The 17,693-nt window shown below is 43.6% G+C and overlaps 1 protein-coding gene across 4 annotated transcripts in view; it reads right to left on the bottom strand.

The window, feature by feature from the left end:
* Positions 1-17,693, bottom strand: part of AKAP2 (A-kinase anchoring protein 2) — a 370,807-nt gene that overhangs the window by 264,508 nt on the left and 88,606 nt on the right. For all 4 annotated transcript variants that reach the window (XM_018052575.1, XM_018052579.1, XM_018052577.1 and 1 more), the window contains exon 3: positions 15,808-15,938. In XM_018052575.1, coding sequence (XP_017908064.1) covers positions 15,808-15,938 — 131 coding nt within the window. The remainder of the gene's footprint in view (positions 1-15,807; positions 15,939-17,693) is intronic.

The following is a 17,693-nucleotide window of genomic DNA, read 5'->3' as shown; positions in this document are numbered from 1 at the left end:
TGGATAACCAACAAGGGCCTACTGCATAGCACACGGAATGCTGCTCAATGTTATATAGCAGCCTGGATGGGAGGGGAGAGTGGGGGAGAAGAGATACATGTATATGTAAGGCTGAGTCCCTTTGCTGTCCACCTGAAACTATCACAGCATTGTTAACTGGCTATACCCCAATATAAATTAAAAGTTAAAAAAAAAAGACAAATTGGTGCAAAGAGATGGCAATGACAATATTTAAATATTTAGTCAAAAACTGTGTATATATATATATACCTTTTGTTCTGAAAAATGCTTCATTGAATTGAAAACTGTTTGCAACAAAAATGGCAAACAAAACTTATGAAAGTTCTTAAAAATTGCTTGGAAAAATAGCAACACTCCAGAAGAAGAACAAAGGATACAAATAGGTGGGCTTCCCTGGTGGCCCAGTGGTAAAGGATCTGCCTGCCAATGCAGGAAACTCAGGTTCGATTCCTGGTTCAGGAAGATCCCCTGAAGGAGGAAATGGCAACCCACTTCAGTATTTTTGCTTGGGAAATCCCATGGACAGAAGGGCGTGGAGGGCTACAGTCCATGAGGTTGCAAGAGAGTCGGACAAGACCTAGCAACTAAATAATAGCAAGGTAAGTACTAACAGGTAGTTCATAAAAGAATAAATACAAACGCATGTTAAACATATCAAAAGGACCCTGACCTCTTTATACTCGATGAAACACAGATTAAAGTCATGACATAATTTTCACAAGTCCAACTGGGGATATATGTTCTTCTCTCTGATGTCTGCTTTGTAGCAGTGTGATCAACGACTAGGGCTTTATCCCAATCCATCACAGACCAATATGACCCTAAGCTTATGACACAAGCAACTCACCAAGGATACAACAGCCCACAAACCGGTCCATTCAGTAAAACGAGCCACTGAACACCAACTTGGTTGTCAGAACAATGCCAGATTGTCCTAAGGCTTCCAAACATCTTTCTGACAATTTCTGTCCTTATTTTGTCATAGACAAGTCACTGTTTACTACTAGCAATAGTAATACTAGACATAATAGACATAATGTGTCTAATAATACGTCTAATATGTCATAATAATAGACATAAACATAGTAACTGTTTATTACTAGTAATAAGCAGTTGCCTGACCGGAAGTGATCCCTGGACATACTTTAAATAGTATTAGGCTTAGCCATTTTTCTCTAACAAAGCAAAGTCTCCTAAGGACCTGAGCAGGGTATCACTCTAACAATCGAGATGATTTTTTTTTAAATAAGTAACTGGAAAGCACAAGTTTATATCAAACAAAACAAAACAAAACAAAACAAAACCTGCTGAGATAACTCTAACTTCTCACCTTATTCAACTGGGTCTGCCCCACAATTAGTCTGAGTTCTTCTCAAATCTCTCTCTCGTATTGTCCTACTTCTTTTGCCCTTGGAGTTGCTCTTTTTCATCCTCCACTTTAGCTGACAGGTTCTGGAAAGCCCTGGAATTCCTGCTGAGGGCCTCAGGGTGACAGACATGAGCTGATCACAGAGAGAGAGAGGGAACCAGAGAGGTGAGCCGCTATCCTGGGGACAGAGGCTGCTTCTTGTCCTCAAGGCAGCAGCTATCAGGCCTGTGCTCTCGGCCTCCTTTCCTCCTCTGACTGGGACCTCCCAGAGGTGTGGGCTGGCGCTTCCAAGTCACCGGTGGGTTTGTATGTCCAGCTGCAGCTGACTTCTAAACAGCATGCTAAGCCTAGGGCAGGGGCATCCTTCTCACCTGTTTGAGAATGGAGAGGGAGTCTGGGGAAATAAAATAATTGGGGTTGTTTATATACTGTGTATTGCCACATCACTGTTTTATTTTTACAATAAAAGCTAAAACCTATTGGGCACCAAGTCCTAGGCTGTTCTAAGTAATAAGCTTTCCGTATATATTACCTTGTCACCACTACCCAATAAAGTCTGTCTCATTATTATTTTATTATCTTTTCTTTGTAGAAGAGGCAAGAGAAGTAGAGACAATCTAAAGGGACTTGCCTAAGATCACATAGACAGCAAGTGGAGACCCTGGACTTCAACCAGCAAGTGTGATGCTGCAGCTCTCAGCCATAACTACAACCCTACACTGTCTCTAGACATAAGGGTTGGTTTTGAACCTCATCACAATCCTTTAGATGACCTAAATCTGATACAGATCAATTACATTAAAAGGTATTTATTGTATCACTAGACCATGAAATTTTTGCATCTTGTTTTATGTCCCTGGATATGTTTCAGTGTCTCCTAGTTCATACTCTAAGGGAGCCTGAATAGATTTTGTATCCTACTGTTGTGAAAATTATATAAATCTTAATTATGTTGATAAAAAACATTTAATAAGAGCAGCCTAGTAGACACCAGACAGTATTCTAGGTACTTGGGACATATATATATACCCATAGTGGGTGTAGTGAGCTGAACGCATGCGTAGTGGGTATAGTGAGCTGAACGCATGCGTGCATGCTCAGTTACTTCAGTCATATCCAACTCTCTGCGACCCTATGGACTGCAGTCCGCCAGGCTCCTCTGTCCACAGGATTCTCCAGGCAAGAATACTGGAGTGGTTGCCATGCCCTCCTCCTGGGGATCTTCCTGATTCAGGGATCGAACCTGCATCACCTATGTCTCCTGCATTACAGGCAGTTTCTCTACCCACTGAGCCACCTAGGGAGCCCGGCGGGTTGAATGGTGGTCCCCAAAAGATATGACCACATTCTAACCCTGGAACTTGTAAGTATGGCCTTATTTTGGGGGAAAGGGGTCTTTGTAGATGTAATTAAAGGATTTTGAGATGTGGTCATCTGGGGTTGTCTGGATGGGCTCTAACTCCAACGGCAAGTGTTCTTACAGGAGACAGACGACGAGAGGACACCGGGAGAGGAGAAGGCATATGCAGGCAGAGATGACAGTGATACAGCCACAAGCCAAGGGATGCCGGGAGGCACCGGAGGCTGGAAGAGGCAAGGAAGGGTCCTCCCCTAGAGCCTCTGGAGCAAGCACAGCCCTGCTGACACCCTGATCTCAGACTTCTGGCTTCTAGAAGGGTGACAGAACACATTTCTGTGGTATGAAGCCACCAAGTTTGTTGTAATTTGTTACAGCACCCTTAGGAAACTTATAAAGTGAGCAACCTGTGAAGTCCTTGTGCTCCTGGAATTTACATCCTAATCAAGAATGAACATCATGTAACACAATGTAGTGTAATATAAGGTAATACGGTATAATGTAGTGTAACAAGATAAAACCATTTGCTGAAAATCAACAGCAGATAAAATCAAGAGCTAAACACATTCTCCTCATACTTCACACTAGGATGTCTTACCCGCACTCCCCGATCTGAGTGCTAATGACACCTCCCCTCTGCAGGCTCCCACAGGCCCTTTATGAACCATCATGGCAGGAGCTATCCCACTAGCTTGTAACTGATGGCTTAGTTGTTTGTGTCCCCCAGTGGCCTGTAAAAAGTTTCCTCTCCCTCCCCTCTGGCCTTTACCTGAGACTAAGAATGGGAGGAAATTGAGACTACCTTCAGTTTAGTTCAGTTGCTCAGTCGTGTCCAACTCTTTGCGACCCCATGAATCGCAGCACGCCAGGCCTCCCTGTCCATCACCAACTCCCGGAGTTCACTAATGACCAATAAGAAGGAAGCCAGCAGAGACCAAGAAGTGAGCAGGACCACTGCACATGCTTATACAGCTTATCTCTGTCTGAGGACATGAGCCAAGAGAGCAGAGGAGGCTGGAGTCCAGCCCAGTGGTCTTTCTAAGTAGGGGCCTCATGTGGAGCTGCATTTGCTAATTTGCACTGATAAGTCATGTGATCCACCGATGCCCATGAATGCCACTGGTGATTAGAGACGTCCAGTCCTTCCAGCCAGACCTGGTTATGGTGGCAACCCTCAGGCCGCATACCATGGCAGTGCGTAAAACCCTTCCTCCGGGCACCCTGACTGGGGTGCCAGTCTGTGCTGGCAGCGGTGCCCCTAACCTCACAGATATCCTCTGTGTACTGGCAATGTTCAAACATTATTCACTTCTTTCCTTTGCCTTTTCTCATGGGAGGAAAAAACATGAGACTCCGAGATCCCTGGAGTTTGTATTATTCCAACAGAGATTCCGTTCCAAAAGAGATCAAAAGCCTTAGGAGTGAGGAGAGGAGGGTGTTTTAAGTCAGCAGGGAGCACAGCGGTCTTGTCACTTTACATGAGGTTTTAGGTAAGTCACTCGGGGGCCTCTATTCCTTTATTTTTTAACTGCATTAAAGAAGATTTTGATATTCATAAAAATAAAGAAGAATACAGAATAATAATAAACGGAACACTCAAACAAAAAATATGTAATAATAAAGACTAGGCTTCAAACACACACCCAAACAATATAGGCTCTGAGGCAGACCATATTTCCTGAGCAGTCCATAAAAATCTCTTCCATCTCACATGCTCTTCAGCAATGTGACCTTGCCACTTCCACCAAGAGGTGGATTCTCACTTCCCTTGCCTTGAATCTGAGTTGGCTTTGGTGGTCATGTCTGACTCTTGAGACCCCATGGACTACAGCCTGCCAGGCTCTTTTGTTCATGGGATTTCCCAGGCGAGAATACTGGAGTAAGGTGCTATTTCCTTCTCCAGGGCATCGTCCCAACACGGAGAACAAACCTGTTTCCTGCATTGCAGGTGGATTCTTTACCGACTGAGCCACTGGGGAAAAAGCTTTAGTGTTTAAAGCTTTAGAGTTGGCTTTAGTGGTTCAGTTGAAACCAGTAAGATGCAGTAGAAAATGATGAGACCAGAGTTCTCAGGGGCCAGGATGGAAGAAGTCTTACAACTTTCTCCCGGCTCCCTTGGAAGAATTATCTGCTCTCTAGACTAACCCCTTGGGGTGCTGCTTCTCAGAACCCAGCTGCCAGGCAGGGAGAAGGCTAGCCCTGTGGAAGGGCCACATGGAAGTACCATGGATGTTAGTACCACCCAGGCTTTGAGGCATCCTAGTTCAGGCCCTCAGAGAAGGCAATGGCACCCCACTCTAGTACTCTTGCCTGGAAAATCCCACGGACAGAGGAGCCTGGTAGGCTGCAGTCCATGGGGTTGCTAAAGTCGGGCACGACTGAGTGACTTCACTCTCACTTTTCACTTTCATGCACTGGAGAAGGAAATGGCAACCCACTCCAGTGTTCTTGCCTGGAGAATCCCAGGGACGGGGGAGCCTGGTGGGCTGCTGTCTATGGGGTCTCACAGAGTCGGCCACGACTGAAGTGACTTAGCAGCAGCAGCAGTTCAGGCCCTAGACATGCAATGAAGGTGATTCCAGCACCCAGCCCCTTGAGTCATCCCCAGCCATGTGTGGCTGGGGTCCCAGTTGAGGTCCCACACTGTGAAGCACAGACAAGCCATTACTGCTGTTCTCTGCCCAAACTCCTGACTCAGAATCTGTGAGTACAATAAATCTTAATTCATCACATTGCAAGTATAATTGCACAGGTGCTCCAAATGGTCTCAAAAATAACGATAGTTTCTCCAAGAAGGGATGGGAACAAGGATGTTGGCAAATCCCTCCTAATAAACATGGCCTAAAACCTAACTCATCTACTGTTGCATACTCTTTTTCTCTTACCTGGCCTGAAATTACCATTCTCAAGGTTCACACCTTGGGTGAGAAATCTAAAGAACCCTTGGTGGCTGAAGTTGCTTTGGTTGGGGGTGAGGGGAGTAAGATGAAAGGCATTTATTCTAGTGTTCTCTCATGTCTGCTGGGGAACTGGAACCCTAGACCAGGAGAGGGTTTGTGCAGCTTATCTCCCCTTTGTTGCCTTGGAGGGTTCAAGGCTTGTACCTGATCGGGGGAGAAACTACAAAGGCCAGGAGAGGCAGCCTTGCAGTGTTAAGTCTCAAGTAGCCTGGAGTCCCTCTGCATTCTTCTCTGGGCTTCAGCAGTGAAAAGAGAGCATATCAAGTGGGGTTGTGCCCAAGAGATGGATGAGGCTGCAGACTGTGGTGATGAAGGTGTCAGATCAGCCTCCCTGCAGGTCTGCTCCCCATCAAAGCCTGCCTGTGTCCCCATGACCACATGACTGCTGAACCTCAGCCCTCAGACTTGACTGTAAGGCCCCCATGTTATAAGATCATAGACTGTCCTTGCTGGGGAGGACCTGGGAAGAGACCATCTACTGCCTTCAGAATGCACAACTGGTAAACAGCTGGTAAAGATCCTGGAAGAGACTATCAACAGGACCACAGATGCTTTTGTTCCATTAAGAATTTAGAGGAGTTAGAGGTGCCCATATTATAAGCCACTGGGGCAGAAAAATACCACTTTCAAAGCATTTGTAGAGAGGGAACTTGAGGCGTGGCAATCATAGGGCAAAAAACCTGGGACCAGCTGCCAAGAAAGTTGACTTTGCATAATTCCTTCGACTAAAGCAATTGTCCTAAGGGCAGGAAAATGCAAGCGATCCCCAAATGTGACTTTTACATGGTCTCAGTGTGTGGATGGAATTCTCCCACTATTTTCATCATTCTGGGCACTTTAAACTCAATCTACCTAATCAGTGAGGCAACTATAATGGAGCCTATAAAACCTGAGTAAGGCAAGATGCTTGGGAACAACTGGCAGTAGGCTTTTCCACTACTGGCCACTAGGAAACTCACATGCAATGCCGATGTGCGTGAATGCAATTTCAGAATGCTCCTTCCCTCGCCTGCTCAGCTTCCTAAGCTGACCATAACTCAGAAGCTTCCAGATTTCAGAATCTATAAAGAGGGACTTTCCTGGGGGCAGGGTAGGAACCTTAGAGGCAGGGGAAATTGCAAAGAATGTAACTTTCATATGGAGGGAGGATTCTTTGCATAATGAGCAGTTGTTCCAGTGTGGGCTTCAGTGTTACTTTGTGAGGAAATGAGTTCCCTGTCACTTTCAGCCTCTGGGGAGAAACTGTCTACTGACTCCCACTCCCTGGGTTCATTGCAAATTGTGAAGTATCAGATGAAAGCTGATCCAGGTAACAACACATCAGTTATGCATACTTCAAGATGCTCCAATTTCATGAGCTGTCATAAAATCACTGCCTTTGCAAAATCAGCACAGCACTGGATGCCAAAACCCAAACCAAACCAAAACAAAAACCAACTATTTCTTTTTAACACAGAGCTGACTTTCATGGCTCAGCATTTGACAAGATTTCTGTTTTCAATCAACTGAAAGCCTTTATGTCCTTCTGCACCAAGAATCATTGTTATCTTCATAAATCTTTTTAGGATTCTGTATTCTGAAGATATCTGACAGGGTGATTTTTATTTCAGTATCAACTCCAGGTTTTAGAACAGTGGTTCTCAATTAGGGGCTATTTTGCAGACATTTAGCCATGCCTGAAGACACTTCTGATTGTCGTGACTGGGGGTGTGGGGGTAGTAGATGCTATTGGCATCTACTGGGTAGACGTCAGGGATGCTGCTAAATATTCTGCAAGTCACAGGACAGTCCCCCACAAAACAGAGAATTATCTGGCCCCAAATGTCAATAGTGTTACTGTTGGAAACCCTCTCTAGAAGGATAGAGAAAATAAAAACCATAGCACTATGCTTACTTCGGGCTTCCCTTGTGGCTCAGCTGATAAAGAATCCACCTGCAGTGTAGGAGACCTGAGTTTGATCCCTGGGTTGGGAAGATCCCCTGGAAAAGGGAAAGGCTACCTGCTCCAGTATTCTGGCCTAGAGAATTCCATGGACTGTATAGTTCATGGGGTCACAAAGAGTCGGACGCGACTGAGCCACTTTCAGTTTATGCTTCCTTCCCGACAGGCTGCCTCACTGTCACTTCACACACGCACGTGATCTCTGCACACGACAACTCTTCATGGTGGGCATCGTTATCCCCAGTGTATGGGTGGGAAAATTCAAGTCCAGAGAAGTTACAGGGCTTGTCCAAGATCAAACAACTTGTAAATGCAGAACTAGGCCTCAAACCAACTCCAAGGTCCAGATTCCTCGTCACTACACTCTGCTGGGGGACCTTTGCATCACCACACATGGTTTCCAGCAGAGATTAGGTTGTATACAACCAAGAAAGTGTCCTCGGGAGCCAAGGGCTTTGGAAAGCTACAATGGAACCTGTGCTTCTTGGAAGAATCTGAATGGGCCAGCCTCCCCAGGCATGATGCTCACTCACAATGGATCTAAGCCCAGACTCTTCCAGGCCCTTGAGAAGGGAGAAGAAGCCTGTCTATCTGTCCATCCACCTATACCATGAGGTAAACTTTGGTGTGATCTCACTCAATATCACAGGTCTCAAAGACTTTTAGCTTAAAATAACCACTTCTGCTGAAAATTTTGGAGCTAGGCAGAGCTGAATTCAAACACTGGCTCTTTCACTTCTTAAGGGGGTCATTCTGGGCAGCAAGTTACTTTATCTCTCTTCTAAGACTCAGTTCTCCCAACTGTATAATGGGTATCATTATCATCACAACTATTTCATGAGAGTGTTCTGGGGATGAAATGAGACTATTAATGAATTCATGGAGGCCCCAAAGTTAGGTCAGTACCCAAGACAGAGGACAAGACCAATGCATATTAGACAATACACTCCATTATATTATCATAGGTTTTACAGTCTATACGGATATATTTTGAAAAGGACGGGAATCAGACCAGGGCTAGACGGCTGAATGCTGCCAGGAGTGCACAGATGTGGAATGCCAATGTGGCATGCTCCATGCCATGCTGAGAAAGAACAGTACATCATGAACTTAAAAATAGCAAGCACAGAGAACACACAATCTTGAGCAAGTGTCCTTTGTGATTCTAACGAACATTTCTGCGGTTGCCTTTTCTAGTACAGCTATTTGTGGGTGACTGTCATCTCTTTGGTTGCCAAAATCCCATAATATAACACACACATGCTTATGCCTGATGTCGCCAGCCTTCTGCTTTGAGTGCCTCAAGAATGTGGAAAATTAAGTGAATTCTGGTATCCATCAGAGACTAATGGAGGCACTCGAAGAATCTCGAGTCAGAAGTAGAAATGAACCAGGCCACTTGCGTCTTGAATTTTCTTTCTGAAAAGTTGTATGGCCTCTACAGGGTAGCAATTGAGACTTGAATCTTTTATTCAGTGAATATTTAGATGTCACATATTTTAGAACTGATGGCTGTTGAAATGAAATTAGTCACCTCTGGGATGAGTCAGTTACACACAGAGCTTTTGTTTCCTGAGAATTTAGCCTCTTTCCCCAATTCTGGCCTGTCTCCAAAACTACTTCCTTCTACAATAATGATATTAATATTTCACTGCACAGGTATATTTGTATAGGAGGGATTTTTGGCCAATCTCCCAAATTAGAAGATCTCAGAATACCATAGCTGAAAGATCCTGAGACCTCCCTCTGAAAACACGAGGGAACCGAGACCAGAGACGATGAGAGATTTATGGAAAGCAACAACAAATTAGCAGCAGAGATAGAATCAGCACCTTGGCTTTGGCACAGTCTGTTACTTTTTCATTCACCACTGCAGGAGTTTTCTCATCTTCTTCAGGGCAATTCTAAGGTGAGTGGACAAATTTTCCCTATATATCTCATTAATGAAAGAAAGTTAACACTATATTTCAAACACTTAAATAAAACTTGGTTAAACAAGAAAGAATCTTAGGTGGAAAACCACAAGGCAAGTGACAAGACTTGTTGATTGGAGCAGATGTGAAATAGAGCTGGTGTGGCTCTATACCTGCCTAAAATGTCCAAAAGCATCGATGGGAAACCCACCTGTGGCCCCCAGGGACCCATCACATCCAGTGACGGCATGGACAATGGTGGGTGATGGGCCCAAGCCAGAAACAATCCTTTGGGCTTTCTCAATATGGTACTTCAATGGAAAAGCAGACAGAAGATGCGATATTCAAATTTTTAAAAAAGAGTACAGCTTTTTCTTTCAACAATTCCAACTTTTTTTTTTTTTTAAACTTGTTTTGCTCCTGGTTTCTAGTGAGCTGAGAATACAACCAATAAACTGACTGGGCCATCCCAACACAACCTCGTGAAAAGTTGTGCAAGAGAATTTGACAATCAATATATCCATTATACTGACCAGTTCTCATCTTCTTTCCCTGTCACCTTGATGTCATCACTTCAAGGCTATTGTGCTCTTAACTTTAGCCACAAACCTTTGAAAATTGGTAGAATTTTCTGGCCTATGTGAAAGTAGCCATCTTTCCTGATCTGTATCAATTTGTGTTTGGTAAACCAAGGCTTCCCTGGTGGCTCAGGTGGAAAAGAATCTGCCTGCCATGCAGGAGACCTGGGTTCAATCCCTGAGTTGGGAAGATCCCCTGGAGAAGGGAATGGAAACTCCAGTATTCTGCCTGGAGAATTCCATGAACAGAGGAGCCTGGAGGGCCACAGTCCATGGGGTCACAAAGAGTCAGGCACAACTGATGACAAACACTTTCACTTTCAAACCAAGGCTATTTCTAATCAAGTTCAAATGAAAGCATGGCTCCACCATGGGGCCTATGGGGGAGAGACCTCAGCCCAGTGCCAGAGAGATGGCTTTATTCCCACCTATTCCCAGGTGGTGCTAGTGGTAAAGAACCTGCCAGTCATTGCAGGTAGATGTAAGAGATAGGGCTTCGATCCCTGGGTGGTGAAGATCCCCTTGAGGAGGGCACGGTAACCCACTCCAGTATTCTTGCCTGGAGACTCTCATGGACAGAGGGGCCTGGCAGGCTACAGTCCATAGGGTCTCACAGAATAGGACACAACTAAAGCAACTTAGCATGCACGCACGTATAGAAGTCCCAAAGCAGGGTTCAAATTTCCTTGAGTCAAAGCCTTCAAATCAGTCTGAAATCAAGGGTCAGGGTTATCCTTTACGTGTTTGGATGAAATCAATTTTCTTACAGACACTGTTTACTTCTCACTTCCCTTAGGGGTTTACAGGAATTAAAATGGGATTTCACTTATGATCTGCGCTTTTTACCATTTTAGCAATTGTTCTTGAACCTGACCATGCAAAAGAGTTACCTGGAGCAGTGTTTGAAAAACATAAATTACAGGACTCCTCACCTTGGTTCCCTTGTGGCTCAGCTGGTAAAGAATCTGCCTGCAACGCGGGAGACCTGGGTTTGATCCCTAGGTTGGGAAGATTCCCTGGAGAAGGGAAAGGTACTGGGTCCACTATTCTGGCCTGGAGAAGTCCATGGACTATGATCCATGGGGTCACAAAGAGTCGGACACCGCTGAGCAGCATTCACTTTCACCTTGGTCACTGAATCCAAATTTCCTGGAATGAGACCTGGGCATGTATATTTTTTTAAAAGCTTCCCAGGTGATTCTAATGCCTAGATTTAATAATTTAGTTACATCTTCCCCTCCCTCCCTCTCTCCTTCCCTCTGTTTTTCCTGTCTTTGTGGGCTGCCCTCAAGACCTAAGCACCACATATTATAGTTTTAAAAGACAGACAACATTCTCAGTTCCAAGCCACCACCAATTTACAAATAACATTTTGGAAGAAAACATGTCTGTTAACCTGCCTGTATGGTTACTGGCACTGCAAAGGGTTTTCAAATCAGAATTAGAAGGTGGTTATGTTCTTTCCTCTTGAAGATATATCTAGTGAAACAGACATATGTCTAAATGCAAATTCTCATGCTTTATTTTAAGTCTTTATTATATTCAGAATGGCCCAGACATAAGAATTCAGATGTGACCTAAATTCTAAATACACGTCAAGTTCTGAGTTAGGTTGCTACCATTCTCTTCTCTTGTTCTTTTTTTTTTCTAATTTAAATTTATTTATTTTAATTGGAGGCTAGTTACTTTACAATATTATATTGGTTTTGCCATACAGCAACATGAATCTGCTAAGGGTGTACACGTGTTCCCCATCCTGAACCCCCCTCCCACCTCCCTCCCTGTACCATCCCTCTGGGTCATCCCAGTGCACCAACCCCAAGCATCCGGTATCCTGCATCAAACCTGGACTGGAGATTTGTTTCTTATATGATATTATACATGTTTCAATGCCATTCTCCCAAATCATCCCACCCTCTCCCTCTCCCACAGAGTCCAAAAGACTGTTCTATACATCTCTGTCTCTTTTGCTGTCTCACATACAGGGTTATCGTTACCATCTTTCTAAATTCCATATATATGCATTAGTATACTGTATTGGGGTTTTTCTTTCTGGCTTACTTCACTCTGTATAATAGGCTCCAGTTTTAAATTAACCGAGCCTGATTTCCCTTCATCTTTCCTTGTAGGCATCCTCTACTGCGCCATCAGGTTGTTCAAGCTACTCTGAATTCACCAAGAGGAACTAACACACCTTCAGAGCACAGATGTACTAATATACTTTATTATATTCATATTATATATTAATACAATTTGAAAAGAATTCATAGATCTCTTTAGGAAAATCTAATTTGTTGCTAGGGGTGAACTTAGATGAGTGGACCCAAATGTTAAGATCTACAAATTAATGTTCTGTTTCAAACAAAGAAACTTTCCTTTCGAATTCCCTTATTTAGTGATTCTGCAGAGAGTTTCCAGGATTCCTATTATGTAAAGACCAGATCTGACTTCAAAGCCACTCATACTTTCCTTTAGTCTCTTCTTCCTTTTCCTCTGAATTCCTGAGTTATTTTAGTTCATCCCCTTCCACATTCATTTGCTTTTCTGTACTCTTCCTCCTGCTGACCAGTTTTCCCTCATGTTTGCAGTTTTCAGTGAAATAATCACGCTTCTGGAAGACTGAAGGATGAGTCCCCATTTTCACCCTTTCCTGTATCTGTACTCTTTGCCCCATAATTCTGAGTTCCTTCTACTTAAGGCTGACTGTCCATCTCCTCCCCTGGGTTTGGGGATGAGCCATCCACCCATCTTAGCTAATGGCTCGTGGGCAGTTCTGAGCCTATGCCTTATGCCTGCTCAGCCCCTTTGCACCTCTGCCATTGCCATAAAAGGGAACTGTCATGATTAGTTCATTCGTGCAGGGAAAGGATGAGCAGACTCATCCAACCTATAGCTCAGAGTCACTTGCCAAACTCAGCTAAAATGAGCAAAGCCAGGCTAGCCAATCCACATAGACTCTGTAAAACTGGAGAATGCTTCAGTTTACAGTGAGCCTTTAAAGCAGTTCAAGGGATTAAGAATGTGAGAGAGAACCAGTGTTTGACTTCAGGGAAGTGTCAGGTGACTGAATATCCTTTAAGGGAGGAGTGGGGGGAAAGCGCTTTTCTTTCTTCCCTTGGGACTGGAGCTTAGAGATGCTAAACACCACAGAAGACAGAAGATGTAAGGAAGATAAAGGGAAGCAGAAAACTGACATCTAGGGTAGGGAGAAGCTCCTCCCACAAGAGGCCTCTGGCAGCCCAGCTCCTACAGAAAAGCAGCTCATCCCCCAGCGAAGGGCCAATGCCCATCCGACTGATGTCCAGCAAAGCCGCGATTATAGCAGAAAGAAATAGCCCCTGAAATAGCTCATCTGACAGGTGAGAGTTACTACCTATCGGGCCAGAACAATAATAAATTTGTATTCAAGTCAAAGCGAAACCGCCAATGTGGCTGAAGACCACGTTTTCTGATGCCAATTAAGAAAACTAGAAAAGGTTATAGAACTAGTTTTATCCTACTTTCCAAATCCTGTCTGCCTTCCATCTGTAATAACACCTACTACATGAAATGAATGTACATGACAGGCTCAGTGAGAAAAGACATCCAGGTTTTAAACAACGATTTTTAAATCAGATTTTCTGCCCATCTGTGTGTACCCTGTCTCCCTCCACTTCAGAGGGGGCCTGCAATTTTCATCTCTGTTTCTTCATCCTGCCTGGAACTCCTCAGGAGTATAATGCTGTCCCATGTGAACCTGAACCACAGTTCTTGCTGTGACTAGACTAAAACCAAGTCACTGGTTCCTAGGGTTTTGCCAGCTTGGACTGGAGAGTAACTTCCCAGGCTCTGTCTGCCAGGCAGGTCCCCTGATGCATGGTTGCACCCAGCCCCAATCCTTTCATTCGGCAAACAGCTATGGAGCATCTACTTGGTGCCAGACCCATCTGTCCTGATTATGTGAAACCAGCAAGAAAGAGACAGGAAATGGACTAGAGCTTTTAACAAGAGTAAAGACAAAGAGATGCTATATGGTTTCAACTGTCATTACAGCTGAAAGCACCATGGACTTGCCACTTTGAGACATAAAAACAAACCTCTGATAAAACCATTTCTCAAAAGAAAAAAAAAATTCTCAGAGCTGTCTTTTCCTCTCCAACTTACTGTTGCTCTTCCCCGTCATCCTTGGCTCCCTCATCTTGTCTAAGATGCAGCAAGCTGAGCCACTTTAGAGGAGAGGCAATCCCCAAAGCTCAGGACTCTGAGCCACTCATTCTGCCCCCTCCTCTTTCTATCTCTTGGGCTTCTAACATGAAGAAATCCCTTTTTCCCCCCTGGGATCCTGCAGGTACTTGTCCTTACAAGCTTGAGGTCAGCATTCACATAATTAAAATTTCTTTTTATGATATATATATAAATAATTGGGTTGGTCAAAAAGTTCATTCAGGTTTTTCTGTAACATCTTATGGCAAAAACCAAATGAATTTTTCAGCCAATCCTACACATACACACAGAGACATATATATATATATGTTAATATATAATTTAGCCTTTCCAATATTATATATATATGTATACATATATTACTTAGCTTCTATCCTTTATATTTTAGGAAAAACGTGCTTGTGTATGTATATGTATGTACACACACACACACACATCTCATATAAACTTTTTCTTAGCAGGTTTCTCCTACAAGCAAAGCTTGACCAAGCTGCTCCAAGAATTCTTTAAGGGGCATTAGGGATCAAGTAAAGCAGGGACAAGGCCTTGGGACCTTATAGTCAGTCGGCTTTTCCCTTTGGTGATGCTATTGGGGTCCCCAATGTATTCTTACCAGCTTCATTCACTCTTGGGTACAAATGACTGGAAGCAAGTTAGCTATTACTCTTTGTATTTTAAAAAGAGTTCAAAACCCCAGGAGAAAGAGAAGACACTCTCCAGGGTGAGATTTCTGGCAGGATTTGGGGGATGAGGTGGAGACGGAGATTTTGCTCTAAGGCACCTCCACTCACCATCTTCCGCACCATCTCATCTCTGGCTGGGTGTCCTGGGACCTGCTGTGGCTACAAATCCCAAATGGAAACCTGTATTTGTTTTGCTTCTGTATGAGTCTGGCTAGACACTGGACATATAGGAAGGTCACTTATCTCCTAGACTGAAATGTTCAGAACCTGCTTGAGGACCAGTGAGTACCCTCTGAGCACTGAAACCAGAGAATACTTTGTGAGTCTTTTGGAGCACAGGCACACAGCCTGCAGAGGGCCCGTCAGTTTCAATTCCAAGACCCTTGGCTATAGATTTCGCACTTCAAGTTGCTCAAAGGTAGTAAACTTGGCAACAGACTAAGCGCTAACAGCCTGAGTTCAAGAAGGAAAAAGGTGAGAGCTGACAGAACTCAAAAGGGGGACATTGAGTGAAGGGGCAAGCTGCTCATCACACCTAGATGGTCCATGAAGACATCACTATACTGTGTGACAGCCCAGTATACTCTCTCTTAGTCCTCAGAGTAAAAACTCTGGATCATCTGGGAAAGTTTCAGTGGAAACAGTGTACATACTCTGTTTAGGAAGATAATTCTAAAGCGCTGGGGAAAGGTGATGGCATTCAGAAACACCTCCTAGAGGAGAATGGCAGTTACTGCGCCGTAAAGCCACAGCATGTGGCCCTGGACCGGAAACCACCTACCTCTGAATGTTATCTTCAAGCTGTTTGACTCTGAACTCATCCTCCTCAGACTGCCGCCTCCTGGCTTCCTCTTCTTCCGCGGTTCCAGCAGGTATGCCCTGCAGCAGCCATTTTTCTCGAAGTACTTTAGACTGTGGGAATGAGCAAAGAGAACAGACTGACGATACCTCTCAGTTCACACCGTCTTCTCCCTCAAAGGTCCCTCTGTCTTAGCTTTGCCCCTCATCAGTGGTCCCATACTTGCTTCTACCCTATGTCCACAGAGCCACCAGAAGGATTGATTCCCATATTTTCTATGATTAAAAAGTTTGAAAACATACAGAAGACCAGAAGAAACTAGATGATGCGTGTCTGTGTAATTTCATGTGCATTTCACAATTATAAACATTTTGTCATATTTCCCCATATATTCTTCCCACAGAAGCACTTTAAAGTAAATAACCAATATCAGGACATGGGATTCCATGGCTCCTCTGTCCAGGAAATTCTCCAGGCAAGAATACTGGAGTAGGTTACCATTTCCTCCTCCAGGGGATCTTCCCAACTCAGGGATTGAGCCCGAGTCTACTGCATTGCAGGTGGATTCTTCACTGTCTGAGCCACCAGGGAAGCCCTTCGCACTGAAGCCTCTTAAAGTAAATAACCAACATCAGGACATTTCACCCATAAATATTTCAGTATGAGTCTCTAAAAAATAAGGACGTTTTCTATGCAACTGCAGACTGATTATAAAATTTCCCAGGATCACTTAATATCCAATCCATCTTAATGTGTTCTTTTTAAAAGATTAAAAAGTACTCTGTTAAAAAGTACTTAAAATTTATAGGGCATTGTTTAATAATATAAAATCAGGTGGGAAAGCTCGTGGTGCAATTTGCATATGTTGGTGGCTCTCTTGCCGGCTGAGTTGTGTTCCCCTAGGGGACAGGAAGAGGGGATCTAACAGAACAAGACAGTGGGCTGGTCTCAGGGAACTCGGTTTCCCAGAGGTGTTCTGACATTACAGGTTCCTTTACACCATGTACCCTGCCTGCCTGGTCAATATTTTCATATTTGAGCTTGACTTTTCACACAGACTAAAAATCAAGAAGAGTCTAAAATTAGTTTGAATGGTTCACAATTGTGAGAGACACAATCGTAATGTCTTTGCAAGCAAGGCTCCTGATACCTTCAGGCTTCTCACCAAATGACCTTGGAGTATTGATAATAAATATCTCACAGGGTCACAAGTCAGGCTTTGATTTGTTCTTTTTAATTCAGTCTTCTGGAGAGAAAAGGCTGTAGTTTTTTAAATATAAAAAACATGTTTTTTCATAGCTTGGATTTAGAAGAAAACTCTAGTCAGTATCCCTGCTCATGAATAAATAATTCAAAGGCAGCTCATGTATTGAAGATGTGGTTGTGAGCAATTGGATTCTGACCCTGCTGATGTGTCATAGAAACCTTTATAAATGTGACAGTCCCAAAAGGATTCACATGGCAATCCGTACTGAGGGCTTGCTATTGCTGGGACCTTGACTTGACCAATGAAATAGATAAATCTCAGGCAATTCAACCAAGGGGCAAAGGGAATATTAAATTCAGTCTGTCTGGTACAATCCAATAATTGATTTACTGTTTTAAACTTACATGATCACGAGTTACATAATAAAAACAATAAAAATAAGTAATTGTGTCCATAGAGTTAAAAGCCAAGATAATTTTTCAAAAACAGAATAGTGATAGCTCTTGCTGCATGAAATATTATGAAATATATCAAATGGCTAGAGGATTAAAGAGAAATGAAATTAGCACAGGAATGGCAGATTAATGGAATAAAAAGAATCCACAAATGGCGGACTTGAGTGTAAGTGAGAAATATGTATATGACAAAGAAGACATTTAAA

This window comes from Capra hircus, chromosome 8, assembly GCF_001704415.2.
Source record: "Capra hircus breed San Clemente chromosome 8, ASM170441v1, whole genome shotgun sequence".
Lineage (NCBI taxonomy): Eukaryota > Metazoa > Chordata > Mammalia > Artiodactyla > Bovidae > Capra > Capra hircus.
Note: the sequence above shows the minus strand (reverse complement) of the source record. Positions and strands in the feature narration are given on the sequence as shown.